Below are 20,379 nucleotides of genomic sequence, written 5' to 3'. Positions count from 1 at the left end.
TTGCTTGTTCATTTATCCTCAGAGAGTAATTAATCGAATGATTCTTATTTTCCTCTGTTATTTACATAGAACAGTAATTCTAAAGTTTGAATGATGCATTTGATTTTTCCCATAATCTGCCAAGCCTGTTAAATAGGTAATACTTTGTTTTCGTACCTTCAATTTCGTTCACGTATTCTTTGATTCACTAATTCGTACAGGTTTCTGTGAAATATCGCGTCAGTTGATAAATAATTGAATATATACCGGAAAATATAAACACAACAGAATTCATGAAATAATTATAAATTTAAAAAAAAATAATTGCATTAATTAATCAATAAATAAAAGTCTATCATGCATACCGATGAATGTAAAGTTTTAAATGCGCCGAAAGCAATAAACAATTTGTTCTATCAATTACTTTGGTTGATTTATAATATTTTTGCTACATTGCAAGAACTATTCAATTGCATTTGGAAGCGAGTAAATAAAATAAAATAAATAACTACTCTCACTTTCATCATGACTGAATTTTAGTATGTTTAACAATAGTAATAAAAAAAAACACCATTTACTACACAGAGAAGAGTTACTAAAACAAATTTTTTTTAAATGTCTGAAAATTAGAAAAATACTGTAACCCGACATCTATTTGTCTCTTTCTCTCAGATTTAAATCGAACTATTGTAAGAAATTAGTACTTATAAAGATTTAGTGATCATAACCAGATTTGTTTATAAAATACTGTATTTTAATAAGTGATTTTCAATTATCACGAAGAGGAGGACATTAATCACTAGTTACGGATGTTATGGGGAGAGTAATCTCAGGTTTACATATTTCAGAAGTTGTTTAAAACATGAATACGAATGTTTTGAATTTTTTTAGTGATGTTTTAGAAATACACACAGAAAAGATTGTTCTCGAAGTATTCGGTATATTTGGAAGTGCAGGAAAAGCGGCGACACAATGGTCAGTGTGCCGGATTCGCAACCGAAAATGTGTGGGTTCAAACCCTACCATTCAGTCTGGCTGTCCTGGTGTGTCCATGACTCATTGGGCCAGACATTTTACACCGACTGTCTCGGCATTTAAAATATGCTTGTGTTGCTGTGCCGTAAACGCCAAACCAACCAAACTACTGTAGGTGTCCTTGATCTGGAAACACTTTACAACACAGGTGATGTCATTCGCCAGTATGCCATCAGGAAGGATTGTATAATATTTACTAAATGATATATGCCGTCTTTTTCCTTGTCGTAACTGAAAACAACACTTTGTAGCGCTCTGAAAAGAAGAAAGATGAAATCTCGGCGAAGATATGTCCCGCTTTTGAGTACTATGTCAAAGATATAGAGATACATTGCTATATCATATACAAACGTACATTCATATATACGCGTATATACTCTCTGATAAACAAGGTCCAACCCTGAAGATAACGTTAATGCATGTACGCTCTTGTACCCTGCTTTGTGAGACATCGGAATGTGACAGAATTATGGGCTCGTCAACAAGATGAAATGCACAGCAACTCTCCTACATCGTCTGCTGGACTCTGGACCCATCTCCGCGTGACGGGTCAGGGTAATTCACAAGCACGAGACCATCGATTGGCAACAAAATCCGATCATTTAAGGAAGCAGCCACGAAAGTGAGAACTGTCAGACAAGAGAAGCAGAAGGAAGGAAAAGGCAGCATTCACAAGTAAAACGAAGATGAAATTTCTTTTTGCAATCGCTTTAGGCTATCTTGCTATAGGTAAGGTTAAATTTTATTTAAGATTTAAATAATTTAAATTCATCTTTGTCACGCTTGGTATACAATTATCTTTGCTTGTTTATTTCATTTTATTTTGTTGTTGTGTTCTTGACAAGCTTAAATAAATTTTCATCTCAAAACAAAAGTCACTATGCATCTACAGTCAAACCGAAGACTAGTGACCATTCAGATAAACATCTAGAATCGGTCTTTAAAAGTAGATAGTTCTTGTAGAAAGGTAAATCTGGTTTGTGTATACACTGGAAATATAGAAAAGGTATTTCTTATATACAGGTTGTTGTTGTTTAAAACAGGAATGAAAAAGTACCCCAAAAAGGAAACACAAACTACGTAGCTAAGCAGTGTTAATCAGTGGCAAGACGGAGCTTACTTAAATTTAAAAAAAAAAAAAGAAATCTTCAAGTAACTGTTTCCTTGCAGCGTTTCAGAGACAGGTGAAGCAATCACTAGTCTAGTAAGAGCAGATCTTTTTGGTAATAGTATTTCCCCTTCCTTAGCAGACCGTATGTGAATAATTTGCACAAGAACTCCGTATGCGTGTGTGTCTATATATAGTACTCGTTCAATGGAGAGTTAGTTATATACTTAATGGGAACGTGCACAATAGAAATGTCTTAATCGTCATATTTTGTCCATTGTACAGTCAATGCGACTCCACTTCAAAGTGTTGAAGATGATGACTTAGAAAGCGTCACAGGAGCTACAGTTCATCTGATTACAACCTTAGCAGAAAATAAGACCACAGCTACAGCTCATATAATTACCGTGACAGCAGCTAACGTGACAGCAGTCAATACGACGACAGCAAAACATACCCATCCTCACAATATCACCGTCATACCAATCACGAACACAGCTGGAACAGTTGATACTTCCATGGTAACCCTTACGAATGCCGGTACAGTCGACACTACCATGATAACCCATTCAAAAACAGCTAAAACAAGAAGGTCCACAGCTGTGACATCCACCCCTGCGTCTACCACCCATGCGTCTAACACCCCCACGCCATCTAGATCATTTGATGGTGCATCTTTCGCAGGTGGCATTGCCCTTGGACTGGGTTTATGTGTTATCGTTCTGATAGGGTACAAATGTTATACTTCGCGTACAGCCAGAGACTATAATAAAATGTAATTTAAAGTTGAAAAAAAAATCACTACATAGGATCTTGAACAATCTCAGAATAACACTGTCTTTGGATGCATGAAAAGCTATGTGCAAAACCATGAAATACGCCAAAAACTTTACCGTAAATTATTTGAAATATTACAGTATTAAGATGAATCAAACAGTAGGATGTAAATGTTTGTCTCTGTGTGTGTGTGTATTTGTGTGTGTGTGTGTGTGTGAGAGAGAGAGAGACATAGTTATTATTTTATATTTTATTTATTGATTGCTGTCAATTTTACCGATTGCTCTTGTTCGTATTTGTACATTCCAAGTCTTAAGTAATATCTAAACAATTAATGACCAATTATTTGAAGTATTGCGGTATCCAGATGACTGAAACATTAGGCTGTATATGAGAGAGAGAGAGAGGTATTGTGTGTGTGTGAGAGAGAGAGAGAGAGAGAGAGAGAGAGAGATTTGCTGATTGCAATATTACCCATTGCCCTTGATCATGTTTATTTGCATATTCCAAGCCTTAAGTAATATATAATCTTCGTATTTGTAACAACATACATACATACATACATACATACATACATACATACATACATACATACATACTTGATCGTGAGTTTTCAGTCTTTAAAGGAATGAAGGAAGGTTAAAGTTGATGGATAATCAGAGATAGAATATACATTCGTATCATAACAGATAGATGTAACATTAGTTATATCTACTCCTTGTCGCGCTATCTCAGCGTTCTTGAGTGCATAACGACCTGTAAACGGCCCTATTAAACTGCTGCTGTTTATTTTAAACATTTGCAATATTGATTCTTGGTATGTTCTATTTAATCAAGGAATTTTCTTTACTCATACTTGTAGATTACTTGCTGCTATGTGGCATTTGAATATATGAAGAAAATGCAAAATGATTTATCAACTGAAAACAACGATCCAAAGAACATTGTAATAAGGAAACCGAATGGTCGTTTATTTGATCAGAATTTATATCTATCAAATGATTGTTATAACTCATAACTGTATTGCTGTGCAATGCAACAGTGATTTAATGTCAGACCGTATCTTTGTTTATTTTTAAAATAAAACTGATGTATATACATGCCATATACTTAGGGGCATATTACTTATATCCATCCATGCATCCGTCGATCCGTCCGTACGTACATACACACATTCTTGTAAAACTTACGAAAAGGGTACATACGATTTTGACCATCAAAATAGGAACATCTTTATCTTAAATATATATTTTGAGAGGAAGATCCGTTTTACTCTGATTTGGATATATCTGTGACGTTTGCAATCGATTCGTAGCTGATTTTCAAACATTACTGTATTTTAAATTTTACCTTGAGAACGGGGACATACAAATATATACACAATGCAGGGATTTATAAATTAAATTGGGGGACATACCATCAAGATGAATTTTTATTTTAAGCAAATACCACAGCAATCTATATACTGTAGGAATCTCATCTCATGTACATAGTTACCTTCCATATTAACAAACAAAACTGAAATTTACGTTTTATTTGTGAATGCGTAAAATTCTATGAATCATATTTTGAAAAGTAGAAATCACCCACCCAACCGCCATAAGCGAATGGCAGGTCAAACCTCATTCTTTACAATTACCTTTTCCTGAACACATTTTCGAGCACATTTAGTAATGATTAATCTCTCTCTCTCTCTCTCTCTCTCTCTCTCTCTCTCTCTCACACACACACACACACACACACACATACACTTCATAGTATCAAAGAGAACGTTAATGCTTAAGGTAATATGTCTTTGGTAAACTGCCACAGCAGACAACTATTAAAACAGAGATACCTGGGCTCTGACGTCCATATACATAATTGAAAGAGTACATGTTGATAAAACATATTGTGGCGTGTCAGGGTTGTTATGCCGTCACTGTGGTAGGTGTGGGGTGAGGTGCTTCCAATATTAATTTAAATTATTAAAGAAGTCCCACCCAAGTTCGATTTTGGTTGGAAGTTAAATTATTGAAAAATAGATGTAAAGCTTAGAGCCCCCAGTCAGCAATGCCGACGGTTAAATAGTTGAATATACAAAAAATGAAATTCAACTAATGACAATTAAAAAAATCAAATGATTACAATTTCCCAAGTACTCTCCTTCCGCTCGACCCTGTGATAGCCTATTGCATCGTTTGATTTGCAGTGTAAGATAGCTTTCCACCTGTCTTTGTATTCTATTCACCTGTGTATTCTTTTCTCCTATTCCTTCTCCTCTTCCTCCCGACTTGCTAAAAATTCCTTCTCTCCACCGACTCCTTACATACTCCTCCTCCTCCTTCACCACTTTATCCTCCTCGACTCCTTTTCCTCCTCCTCCTCGACTCTCTACCGACTAGACTTGTCGACTCCAACTGATCTTCTAGTCTTACTTCCGTCTCCCCTCTTAGAGACTCGGGACTCACAGAACTGGAAGTTCTTTCCCCCAAAAGCTTCCTTTACGAAGCTTTGTCTTTCCTTAGAATCTCAGCTCTAAGTTTTTCCGCCAAATTACGAGTGGCTTTCTCGGAGTAATCCTATTTGCTCAGCAATCTTCCCAGGAGAACTAAATTTTCGCTTGCTAGTTAGAAGTTATAATTCGGATCGAAATTGTTATCACGTCCTCCTTCTCAATTCTGATTGGATGTCTCTTTGATTCGATCCAATCAAACTTAGCGGACAATGTTTTCTCGCTGTCTGTCCACGTGGGGAAGGATTTAGAACACGCTCCGTTCCTCACGGGTTCTTTGATCTTTGACAAAGCTGTAACACCTAGGTGGGAAGTCGCTCGATCTAACGCCTATGCCGATTCAAGATGCCGGGTCGTCTCTCTGGTCACGGTAACCTTGCGTAAGAGATTAACTCTAGCGTGCGGCATGTTCAGACATCAACATCAGCTTGTAATAATAGTACCTTAGTTTATACACTACTTACGAACTGGGGTTCAGCAAACGTGACACATACACATATATACATACATGCACATACGCACGTACGCGCGCACACACACACATACATGCATGCAGGCATGTAGGCATGCACGCTTGCATGCATACATACATACAATACATACATACATACATACATACATACATACATACATACATACATACATACACGCACGCACACATACACACATACATACATACGTACATGCATGCATACATACATGTATACATATATATATATATATATATATATATATATATATATATATATACATACATACATACATACATACATACATACATACATACATACATACATACATATATATGATATCACTTACATTATTAAGTCAATAGAAACAATAAATTATCGAAATTATTAGAATCACCGAGAAAACATCATTATTATAGGGACATTAGTTTTAAATAGAAGGATAGGGGAAATTTAAGTGGGGAACAAAAAGATATCAAAACATATTTTAAATAACAAGAATTTACACTAAAATAAACCACGAATTGAAGACCCAGTTAAAAATTTACAAGTTAATTGGCCACAAGTATGCGAAATGTGGGGGCAAATGAAATCTACACCGTAGCAGAGTATAATGTGAAAGTATCTTCACGATGTATGGTTAATGGGCGAAGTTGCCCAACGCAGACGCACCATACGAGCCATACCAAAAACTGCTCTTTATGTAAAACAAGGAACATTTACAAAAAGCACGTACTACTTTAACGTACAGCAAACCAGCTAGAAAAAAGACCAAGAACAAAGTTTCAAGAATTAGGGACCTACCACATATGCTATCTTATATATACAGATAGGATTAGTAATAGAGAAGTATCTAGTAGACGGACTTTTGCCAGAGGAAAAAAACCTGGAGAATTCGATGGAGACGTTTCCATTTTAGAAACTTGGGAAGGAAATCGCTACAAGTAGAGATTTCACTCCCAAATGGAGGTGAAATAGGACCACTGTAGGGGAAAAATCAAGAAGACTGGCCCACGAGGGGCGTAGCAGTGCAAATGCGTACCGGAAATCCCACCCTCTACATGCCCGAACCAATTCCTTACAAAATCGGCAAATTTTACCGGACATATGCTACTAATACTCAACTTACCACATTGCATACAATAATAAAAATAGGGGATATCCTTTTCACTGTTTCCCAATATTTTACAGAGTAAATAGTCTGAAATTAATTCTAACACACACACACACACACACACACACACGACAGGAAAGGGGAAACAGATTGCGATCTAACATAGATGTAACACTAACTTAAGTACAAAAAAGTAATACAGACGGGAACACGGGGTCTGCTGGCTATGCTACGCGGCTAAGGCGAGGTCGACAGGCTTGCAGATACGCCATGGGAGAGGAGTTTAAGAAATCCGTGAACATGGTAGGTGGACAAACAGAGCAAAAATACAGGGAGAAACACATGTACGTATAGTAGACTGACCACTTTCACTTCAAGCAACAACACGCACCACTGAACAAAAATATACCTTTCAAACTAAAACCCTCTCGTTTTTTTATTTTTATGTGATTTTTGGCCAGGTTTCTTAAAAGTTCAATATCTACTTCATAATATCACCAATGGAAGATAAACATCAACATGGAGAGAGACAAAAACGTGACCGCATTTACAAAGCAACATTTTGCAAATGTATGAATTCGTCTGTCTATAGAGAATTAAGAGTCGCGTTCGCCCGTGAGAGCATGTGCGACTGGTTAATGCCTGCACAACAGGTTGATTAATTATTCGTGGGGGAAGGAATCTGAGCCACATCCCCCACGCATCACTGCACTCAAAGAGTGCTGTTAATTCTAGCTGACAGGTCGTGGGGCAAAAATGTCCCATACGACCTGTAAGTTTGTTCTATATGAGTGGGAATAGACCCAACACACACTCATGTTTAAAGTCTGTATCTACTGTTATGAGTACATGAGTGGGAGTAGACCCAACACACACTCATGTACAAAGATTTTATTTACTGAATTTCAGGTGTCTGTCGCAGTATAATCAGATGTCAGTCGTGATTTGATTTATGCATGCATTGCACTGAGAAATTGTCATGTCCGTCAGAGGCAAGGAATGATAGAGGGCATGTTGGCCCCGGTTCACAGAAAGGTGCTCAGAGACTCCAGGTTCATGGCCTGAAATTTGTCGTCTTGCACAATTTTGAAAGAAAACTGTGCTGTTTTGATTTATTAGAGAAAACGTCGTTACCTTTGATGACAGCTATGTTAGATTCTTAATCTAGGTTTGCCACCTTATGTAGCTGGCCCTGCTGGTCCTGAGCTTTAGACCACCTTATAGTGTACCATTAGCTATACTTTTAGTTGCCGCTTTGTGCTGTTGGGCCTGATGGTCTTGGGTGTTATGGCCACCTTATAAATAATTAATTTTGGGTCTTATTTACTACTGTAATCTATTTAGCTTGCCACCTTGTGCGGCGTGACCTGATGGTCCGGGATGTTATGACCACCTTATAAATTGTTATGTTTGGGTCCTATTTCGTTCGTATAGTAAATTTATTTTCCAACCTTGTTCGGCTAGGCCTGGTGGTCTTGGGTGTTTTGTTCACCTTATGTCTTTAACATTTTTGTGGTCTTACTTATGCAAAAAATTTCTTTCTTTGCCTATTGTTGTTATATAGCTGTCACCTCGGGTCATAGTAGGACGTTGTTAGGTGGGAGGTTATTAGTTTTTAGTTTATTAGATTTTTCTATAGGGATTAGATTGGTAGGGGAAGAGCTAGTAAGAGAAATATGGTGGGTCCAAGAATGCGCACATGCGTGACCATGCCCTAATCGACATGAATGCTTCCGCCCCTCACCGATAGGAGTATCACACCGCACCCCCCTGCAAGTCCTTCATCGGGTAAGTCTGTTCTTGCTTTGTAATTTTGTTTTCCTGGATGTTGTTCCTATTTTAGTTGTTTTGAGTGTTTGGTTAATCCTATTTATCAGGTTGTTGCTAGGTAACCTAGTTTGACTACTATTGGTTTTCGGTTATATATATAAATACAATTTACATTGGTAAAATTAAATTTGATGTACTATAAGTGTCAGATAAATTATTAAAGAACAAATATCTAAGTTTTGCCCAAAACTTTCAAAGTGTGCTATTTGTCTCTACAATAATGGTAAAGAATAAAAATAAGTAAGGTAGGGAGAGAAAAAGAAAACATGAACGAAATTAAGGAAAACGTAGAGAATGTGTAAAGTAGCGGTAGGCAAAACAGCGAACCAAAATCAAGTAACGATATGGGGGCGCTCACCAGTTATTATGTACTTTTGAGAGAGTGACATATGTAAGGTGAAGTTGTTTACATTTAAAACATGTACAGTGGAATGTTGACATACCTCAATGCTACTTTAATTTAATGTGGCTAACATTTCGTTGGATATTGTACGTTTGGAAATTGTACATGATCTAAGCATACTGCTAACTAAAATGACTGCTCCCTTGTGCTCAAAACATCAACCTGAATTAGTCTAAAGTATACTATCCGTAGCAGCTATCAAAATAGAGAAAATGATTTTTTACAGACTAGACAATACCAGCTTCTGAAAGTACAATGAATGAATTATCAAATATATAAAATGTATGAAAAAAAGTTATCGGCTCTTTCTTATACAATTTACCTCTGAAGTTCAGGAAATGAAAATGACCAAGTGGAGTTAGCACTTTTTTGAAAGGTGCACATGTGGATTAAGGCCAAGCTGTATGCTCTATAACCCATAATATACCCATCAATCATACACCAAAATAAAGGGAATTAAAGGTTCTTTGAACTATACCTAATATATACAAGGTCTTTTTGTTACATAGCCAGTATAACCAGTGAAGAAAGCCGTGGAAATTCTTTTTCTTTAAAAGTCTAATCCTATGCAAAATATGAAACTGTAGAGCGTCACCTTACCTCACACTTTTTTCGAACCTCTATCTCTGAACTGTCCTCTTGAGAAGTCAAACCTTGCTGCTACACTTAATGTAGCTTTTGAAATGTGAAACATTACTGCTACGTGGCACCTAATGCAGACTCTTCTGAATTGTCAACACTTGCTGTTTCACGACACTTAATACAGCCAGTATGGACATATTAAACCTTAGTAATGTAGAATTCCTATGTCACGGGCCGCGTACTCTAATTTATCCACTGGTTAACCAGTTTTCATCTACTCTAAAGACTTTGCGATGGGTCAGTTCCCTTCTTATCCTCGACATTTTGATGGAAAACTCTCTAACCATTGGTCCTCAAAATAATTGTTATGATAGCAAAATATAAGACCACCTTGGCCACCGACCTTCAAAAACAAAACAAATGTTAGGAAAAAATATTGGGTGCTGGTTTTCACATCTGTATGGAAATAAAGCCTGGGCCTCTGGACTTCAAATCTTGTATGACAACCAAATCAGGACCAATGTAAAAGATTCTTTAAGCCTGCTTTTTAATGTTTATGCAGATTATTCAATGAACTTTCTTCAGTTAAAAATGTTTCATCCTCTTCCTTAATTTTAATTTTGTCATGATTAAGTTGTGCCTACAATCGATTTAAATTTATATTTGCAACTGGATCCTTAGTGTGGTAAAATAGATTCTTCAGATACTGATTTTGTACGTGTATATAGGATTTTCCTTATTTTTTAAGAGATTATTTATGCGTCATTTTACAAATTGTTTCTGTTAACGTCAATCCACCCACTTTATGGCTTTGTCAATTCCTTTACAAGCATAAGTATTGGAGTGCGCCTGGCCATCGTGAGAGACAATATCCATTTTTTTTTCTTATGTCAAACTGAATGCGGTGTCGCTTCGATTCATTCGAACATACAGTCGACTATAACCCCAACTGGAGATCCAAAATGGAACAAAAGGCTAGAATCTCCAGAGGCAAGTCCAGCTTCAGTGATTGCGAATTATCTCTATATAGTCTGGTCCACTGGAAGTTCTCATCGCCTCCAATTTGAATCAGTTCTAATTCGTACCATTACTATCAGGATAGTGTCCTGCTTGCATCACAGAACGATTAGAGTGAACAGTTGAATCTATCAAGTAACACCTCTGTGCCAATTCTTTAAAAGTGTTGTTTGAAAAAATATCAGAGGAAAATACAAAATTTACATTTAACGGGTTATCAGCTTTTAGTTTCGTTTGTCAAAATGTTACATGTTAACAAGTAAAGCGTTACTCTAAGTAAACTGAGCACATTACTTTTAGATTTTGATTTGTAATATGTTTCCTTTATAACCAGTGATAACTGAGATCTCTATCCATTTAATCGGAATACTTGGGCACCTACATTTTCACTTTGAACATATCGAGAAAGAATGTTCATAAATATTACATAAACAGTATCACTAGAAAACTGTATCATATTACTAAACACGTGACAGACACCCCGGCTACAGCATATCAAAATAAATATGAAAATCTTTATGATACAATAAAAAAAGTCGTAGCAGACAAAAATCCTGTTTTGTCTACACTTATTAATATTGGTAGCAGTATATAAGCAAATCGCGTACCATTATCTTCGATTTTTAACTCACATCGCACCATGTTAGGATTATACCAAAGAGGATACACGCACCCAGGGTGGGGGTGAGTATTACGTAATGAACTAAACCTCACCAATCACACACATACACTCTTTTTTTTCTTCTCTCTCTCTCTCTCTCTCTCTCTCTCTCGCACTGTCGGTCAGTTGAACGATCATTTTTACGATCACAGGGTTTCCGGATTCACTGAGGTAAAAATTACTGATAGTAGGTCGACTGACCAATCCAACGGGGGTAGGGAAGATTCAGTCATTGACATGTTTAGGTTTTAAAAAGTAAAGACAGAATAAAACACAAAATATTGTTATAAACATTGAGTGTCTTGGGTGTGTGCTATTTGTGCCTAATTCCCCGTTTATAGCTTTGTATGATTTTGGCAATTATTTGTTGATTATGGGAGTGGACGTTAGAAAACTGTTTCTTAGACTGAGTGATTAACCAATTTCGTGACGATGATGATGATTTGTAAAAGCAGTATTATTACTAATATTAGTAATAAACTATATGGCTTCAATATTTAAACTGATTGCAAAGATACAAAATCATCTTTGTTAAAGTTTCTCAGTGACAACAACAATCTTTGATATAGCCTTTATACCGAAATCATAATTTAGCTAAATTTAAGCGTTCGTATTTTACGATTGATTTCTTTTCGAAACGTAGATGGCTCACTTGTAACTAATAGATAAATTGTACAAGCAGAGCTAAATGGCTAGACTCTCTTGCCCATCATAGTTGTTTTTAAGAATATCTGCATAAATCTTATCAACTACTCTCAACAGATCTGTGGATCTGTAGATGAGAGGAGACGTAAAAATATCCTCTGACTTGCCGCTGACGGTAACCGTTTATTGGCCACGAAGTCTGGTTTTGTCATGAAGATCACCGAACCATCGGATCTGAACCTCGGGTCGACTGAAAAGGCATGTAACTCACTCACCCTACAAGCCGATGCTAAAGTTATCAGGACACAGGTTTTGTATTGTACCAGCTTCAGCGCGGTCCTGGATAACGGCTCGAACTTCTCTGAATTGCGACATGTCAGGACCAAGGACAGATTCCATTTAGAAACAGGGCGAGGGAATTTGGTCTATTGAAACCAAAATTAACAAGAAAGTCTGAAATATCTTTATCATGACCTATTTGTCTTGTGTCATGGTGTCTGATCGTGACTGTATTGTTATATATCATGAAGCGGTAGCCTTTGCTGGTAATTGGTGCCAACTTTTCTCCTCGTAAAGCCAGAGAAAAAAAGTCGGCCAGATGAGGGAACGAGGCGCTCAAAGGGACGATGTATTGACAATACACCGGTCCACGAAAACACGATACTCTCCAGCAAAAACCTTCAAATTGGAGGACCATTGTGCTCTCGAGAATCTCTCTTATCTGAGAGGGGCTTCCAGAATTATCTTGCGATTCTGATCCCGTATTTTATATATTAATTTCACTACTACGACCATGGGGCGGGGTGGTGGGGTTGCTCGCAAAAGCCGATACCGCCACCCAACTGATTGACGGTGCATCCAAGCCCAAGCATTTGATGAAAAAATGACGGATGAAGGGACCATTCTGAATTAATACCCTGACCCTGTCTGGATAGAGCATGCGTCAGAAATTTGAGTTTGCGGGGACTGTGGCTTATTTGACGAGAAAAGTCACCGCTACAGAGGTTTCTGACATATGAGAGAGGGTTATAAACTCCATACCCATGTGGACAAAACACAGGAGGGTGAAGATCGGATTTTCCCAGTTCATTTGAAAACTGAGATGATTCAAGAGGGATATAGAAGATCATTTCTGCCCTTCAGGAGAATATCACTTACAATACATTTACGGAGGAGATCGTCCAATCGTTGCCGTAGAGAATGTCGACCTGAAGATGTTGACGACGCAACCGATAATCTTCGTGAAGACTCAGGGGCTGATATTTAGACCGAAAGGAAGGACTCGAAATTGGTCAACTTTGTTGCGGTAAACAAACTGGATAAACTGAATAGGGACATGAAAGTATGCATATGTGATAGAGACCAATAATATCATCGACCTTTCGGATATAAAGCCGGATAGACCTCGCCGTTTCCATCTTGAACTTTTTCGGAAGAAAAACTTCATTGGGGCGACAAAGGTCTATAAGCGACCGCAACATGCCTCCGGCCTTTTTGATAAGGAACAGCCGTGAAAACATCTCCGGTGATTATTGCTTTCGTATAATCTTTACCGACGGTGTATCGATGAGTAACTGTGTCTTCTGTTTAAGAATGTGGTCCTTCTCCTGATCTGACGGCACATCTATTTGAAGGATAGATGAAAGAAGATGTTGGATAAACGAAATCAGAAGCCTCTCCAAAAGTATTGGGGTTACCCATCCGCTTTGCGGAAATAGCTTGATCCAACATGGTCGGAACTGCCGGGTTATGCTGTTTACTGGCGGTAAGGGTATTAAGCCAGCTTTGGGAAGATTAGGGATATGGAAACTTGGTTTCTTACTCCCCTGTAAGACTGTCTACTTGAAACGTTTGGCTGTTGTCTGTTGGCACAAATGTTGAGAGCTGAACGACACTTGGGGCGTAAAATAACCCTTTTGCCCGACTCGCCTGACGTTCCTCTGCTGATCTAAGCTCCGATATTGTGCATGTAGGAGAAGCTTAAAACTGGCGACTCATAGCGGTGGTTATGGGAGGTAATGTGCACGAATTACCGCCCTTTGTCTCTATGATATAGACAGAAAGAGACGAAATCTCGTATCTTAGTAGGGCTGGATTAAGGGCTGTAACATGCTAATATTCGCAATGTTGAAATGTCGACTTTATAAACAAAAGTATAGCCATTGAATGCAAACGAAACAGGTGAAATGATATTTTATGCTTTTTAGGATATCGTTTGGCGATTCAAGTTTTAGTACCGTAAGCACTCGCTTATTAGACATATCTGACTGCAAACAACTTAGGTCCTAATCTGTTGTCGCATTATGCACATTGTCTTTGTTGTTTGATCCACTGATTATACTCCTAACAAACCCAGATCTTACAACACATTATGCGACGGCAGATTTGAATCAGTGCAGTTTTCAGTTGGACTAGGGGTATATGCGAGTACATACAGTAATACAATTGTATGATACTAGAATCTTGAGCAATGTCTGCAGCAACTAAAATTTCAAAAGTTGTAACTCATTTTCTTAAAATATTCTATTGCTACCCTCGACATCCAATGTTGATAGATAGTAGTTCATCAACTAATGTAAAAGAAAAAGCACTACCCTGGAGATGATACTCAAAGCAAAACTACAATATGTAGTGCTGGTTTCAGCAGAGGAAAACTGAACTCTCACTCCGAAACCAGGGCATATGTTCGCAAAACCCATCGTTTATGTCAATGATGTATTCTCTAAACCTGAAAGGACAACACACCAGATATATTTAAAGTATATCAACATAATTAAAAAATATAACATCCCAGTAGAAATGAACTAAAAGTAAAGACATCTGAAAGTTCTGTGACTGATTTTATTCTATTAAAATTACAGAAGTTAAACAATGTTTATACTAGTAGCTTTAGTTAATGTTTCGTTGTCAGATAATTTCAAGGTTACCGTATATACACGCTTATTCATCGAGTCCAACTGCAAGACCCTGATCTGAAGGCATATTATTCGCAGGCAAATCTGGGTCTATACCTTTTGTTAGGAGTAATTAGTAGAACAAACAACATAGACCTTGATCTGCCGGCGCACATCTAGTTTATTGTTGTTTGCAGTTAGAATGAACTTATAAGCGAGAACGTGTTGTCTCCCATTAAATTTGAGAAAAGAATTATTTCCTAGAATTCCCTCCGACATTATCTATATTGTTTCATAAATTGGGATTAAGACCATGTATATTACCAGTAACGTTATAATAATGAATATGTAATACTGTTAGAAAGAGATAACAATACTTCAAAAGTTTTAAGCAAATGTAAAAACAAAATATAACAACAACAACAAAAAAAAAACAACACCGATACAACAATTTTAATGTTTAATTCCTTAGATTTCACCAGTGCGCTGAAGTATTACGAAATTATTCCATAACCATTATGCAACGTAACTTTTCCCATTGTTTTAGCAATCATTTTTTTCCCGAAGAAACCATTTATTTCACTTAAAAATAAGTCCGTAGGTATTAAATTTATCAGTAGTTGCTGCAAAACGTTTTCTGTTAAAACTCTATGTTTATAGACTGTATGTTGTTCGGATGTAAATAGGAAAATAAAATTTAATCAACTGACATTAAAGTGTTGATCGCTTTTCATTATATTAGACATTAAGGTAAATTCGGGATAAAGCTAATCTTTAATGCCATTTGCTGCGTGAAGTCTAAATTAAAGAACAGGTGATAATGGAAAATATAAAAGATTAGGTCCATAAACTCAGCAAAAACTAGTTTCTATCATTCAATGGAATCACTATGACTCGCTAGCCTACCCAATTCAGTTACACAATCAAATTCAAAAGCATTTAAGAAGATAAATTTGACAGATGCTACTTTTAATATATATTTCATCTCAAAATGATGTGTTCTGTAAAGTCTGTACCTTAATCTGCAACGATGAAATTCACTTGTCATGAATTTTTACACTGATTATTGCCGAGAAAGACCCATCAAACTTAAATCACTAATGGATACATTAACTGTTTAAAAGAACAAAAACATTAATTAATGGATACATTTTAAAAGAACAGTAAAAATCAGCAAGATATATGAGGATAATTAAGGAGGGAGAAACAAACAAATACATCGGCAGAGAAGGAGAGGGCGAAGAAGGTGCTGAAGGAAAGACGTAGGAAAATAAGAAAACGCAAGAAACAACCAGGGAAAACACCCGGAAAGAGGAACAAAAATGTGCTTATTAGGACTAAAATAAAATGAACTTTGCCCCACATCATAAAAAACACGTCAAACAGCCATATGTATGCATATATAAATACACTCATCAAAACCATCATATAGATCTATATTATATATACATACCATCATAAACATATATAGTATACATACAAACCATCATGTGCCATCTATAGTATTCATATAAACCATCATATACATCTACAGTATACATACATACCATCATAAACATATATAGTATACAAACAAACCATCATATACATCTATAGTATTCATACAAACCATCATATACGTCTTTAGTATACATACATACCATCATTTACATCTATAGTAAACATACAGCACAACCCATCACATACATCTATAGTATACATACAGCACAACCCATCACATACATCTATAGTATACATACAGCACAACCCATCACATACATCTATAGTATACATACAGCACAACCCATCACATACATCTATAGTATACATACAGCACAACCATCACATACATCTATAGTATACATACAGCACAACCCATCACATACATCTATAGTATACATACAGCACAACCCATCACATACATCTATAGTATACATACAGCACAACCCATCACATACATCTATAGTATACATACAGCACAACCATCACATACATCTATAGTATACATACAGCACAACCATCACATACATCTATAGTATACATACAGCACAACCCATCACATACATCTATAGTATACATACAGCACAAACCATTATACACATCTATAATATACATACATACCATCATTTACATCTACAGTATACATACAGCACAACCCATCACATACATCTATAGTATACATACAGCACAAACCATTATACACATCTATAATATACATACATACCATCATTTACATCTACAGTAAACATACAGCACAACCCATTACATACATCTATAGTATACATACAGCACAAACCATTATACACATCTATAATATACATACATACCATCATTTACATCTACAGTATACATACAGCACAACCCATCACATACATCTATAGTATACATACAGCACAACCATCACATACATCTATAGTAAACATACAGCACAAACCATTATACACATCTATAATATACATACATACCATCATTTACATCTACAGTATACATACAGCACAACCCATTACATACATCTATAGTATACATACAGCACAAACCATTATACACATCTATAATATACATACATACCATCATTTACATCTACAGTATACATACAGCACAACCCATCACATACATCTATAGTATACATACAGCACAAACCATTATACACATCTATAATAAACATACATACCATCATTTACATCTACAGTAAACATACAGCACAACCCATCACATACATCTATAGTATACATACAGCACAAACCATTATACACATCTATAATATACATACATACCATCATTTACATCTACAGTAAACATACAGCACAACCCATCACATACATCTGTAGTATACATACAGCACAACCCATCACATACATCTATAGTAAACATACAGCACAAACCATTATACACATCTATAATATACATACATACCATCATATACATCTATAATATACATATATACCATCATATACATCTATAATATACATATATACCATCATATACATCTATAGTATGTACACATCCCATAATATACATCTATATTATCCTATGTATACCCTCATATACATATATAGCATACATACAAACAAACATATACATCAATAGAATACATAAAAACCATCATATACATCTATAGTATTTATACAAACCATCATAAACATATATAGTATACATACAAACCATCATATACATCTATAGTATTCATACAAACCATCATATACATCTATAGTATTCATAAAAACCATCATATACATCTATAGTATAAATACAAACCATCATGTACATTATAGTATACATATAAACCATCATATACATCTATAGTATACATACAGCACAACCCATTATATACATCTATAGTATACATACAGCACAACCCATTATATACATCTATAGTATACATACATACCATCATTTACATCTACAGTAAACATACAGGACAACCCATCATATACATCTGTAGCATAGATACAGCACAAACCATCATACACATCTATAATATGCATACATACCATCATATACAGCTATAGCATACATACAAATCATCAAATACACTTGCAATATACATACAAACCATCATTTACATCAATAGTAAACATACAGCACAAACCATCATATACATCTATAGTATACATACAGTAAAAACCATCACATACATCTACAGTATATATACAGCACAACAAAACCATATACATCTTTAGTATACATACAGCACAAACCATCATATACATCTATAGTATACATGCATACCATCAAATACATCTATAGTATACATACAGCTAGGGCCGGCACCAGACTATCTGGCGCCCTAGGCAAAGTTAGATTCTGGCGCCCCCCCCCCCCGAAAATATCAATTTCAAAATTTATAAACAGCCTGGCGTTTCGGTCAGACTGAATCTACCCGATTATTTGTCCCTGTATGAAATAAACCAGGATAAAAAACGACCCTCAATAAAACTGAAATTTATTTATTTATTTTTCAAAACTGTTGTTGATTTGGAGAAAAATTCGCCCCCTGAAATCAACGCCCTAGTATACAAACAAATAATCATATACATCTATAGTATGCATATAAACCATCATATACCTCTATAGTATACATATATGCCATAATGTAAATTTATAGTATACATGCAAACCATCATTTACATCTATAGCATACATACAAACCATCATATACATATATTGTATACATACAAACCATCATAAACATCTACAGTATACATACAAACTACCATATACATCTATAGTATACATATATACCCCTTGATATACATCTTTGGTATACATACATACCATCATAAACATCTATAGTATACGTACAGCACAAACCATCATTATCATCTACAGTATACATACAATCATATCAATCTATAATAATACATACATACCATCATATATATATATATATAATATATAATAATACATACATACCATCATATATATATATATATATATATATATATATATATATATATATATATATATATATATATATATATATATATATATATATATATATATATATATATATATATATATATATATATATATATATATATATATATATATATTATACATATAGCACAAACCATCATATACATTTATATAGTATACATACATACCATCACATACATCAGTAGTAAACATACAAACCATCACATACATCTATAGTATACATACAAACCATGACATACATCTATAGTATACATACTAACCATCATAAACATCTAAAGTATACATGCTTACCATCATATACATCAATAGTATGCCTATATACCATACTGGAGGTGGTGATTGTGGTGATGATGATGAACTTTTCATCAAGGCCTTAAAATCTCTCAGAGTGGGCAGAGCTGTTTCGTCTATACACATACAAGCCATCATATACATCTATAGTATACATACAGCTCAAACCATCATAAACATCTACTATACATACAAACCATCATATACATCTACAGAATACATACAACACATAACATCATATACATCTATATTATACATACAACACAAACCATCATAGACATCTATAGTATACAAACAACACAAATCAAGGTACGTTGAAAACGTTCCACGATGGTAGCTTGGGTTTCGGATTCTCGGTGTTGAAAAAATGAATGTCTCGTTTCTTTAATTCCTTTTGGAAAGCTTGGTTCAGAAATTCGGTGCCTTGGTCGGTTTGCCATCAAAGAGAGTGACGACCGCTTCGTTTCAACACCATTTTGAGGGCTCGCACTAACTCACTGCTAGACTAGGATGTCAATGGCACGACCCAGGCAAATGTAGAAAAGACGTCGATGACACAAAATAAATATTTGTAGCCACGATTGTAGGTGGCCAAAATGAGAGACATCGGCTAAATCGGCTTGCCATTGATGATCGATGCCCTCCACTTGGGTGCGACTTCTG

At 35.7% G+C, this 20,379-nt stretch overlaps 1 protein-coding gene across 1 annotated transcript; it reads left to right on the top strand.

Annotated features, from left to right (window-relative positions):
* The first annotated feature begins 1,527 nt into the window (after positions 1-1,527).
* Positions 1,528-4,002, top strand: LOC149797198 (uncharacterized). The gene is made up of 2 exons (XM_089960367.1): positions 1,528-1,743; positions 2,408-4,002. Exons 1-2 carry the CDS (start codon positions 1,701-1,703, stop codon positions 2,899-2,901), a joined length of 537 nt encoding a protein of 178 aa, XP_089816493.1. The 5' UTR covers positions 1,528-1,700; the 3' UTR covers positions 2,902-4,002.
* Positions 4,003-20,379: the final 16,377 nt, after the last annotated feature.

Source organism: Sinohyriopsis cumingii, chromosome 6, assembly GCF_028554795.1.
Source record: "Sinohyriopsis cumingii isolate HCF-2022 chromosome 6, ASM2855479v2, whole genome shotgun sequence".
Lineage (NCBI taxonomy): Eukaryota > Metazoa > Mollusca > Bivalvia > Unionida > Unionidae > Sinohyriopsis > Sinohyriopsis cumingii.
Note: the sequence above shows the minus strand (reverse complement) of the source record. Positions and strands in the feature narration are given on the sequence as shown.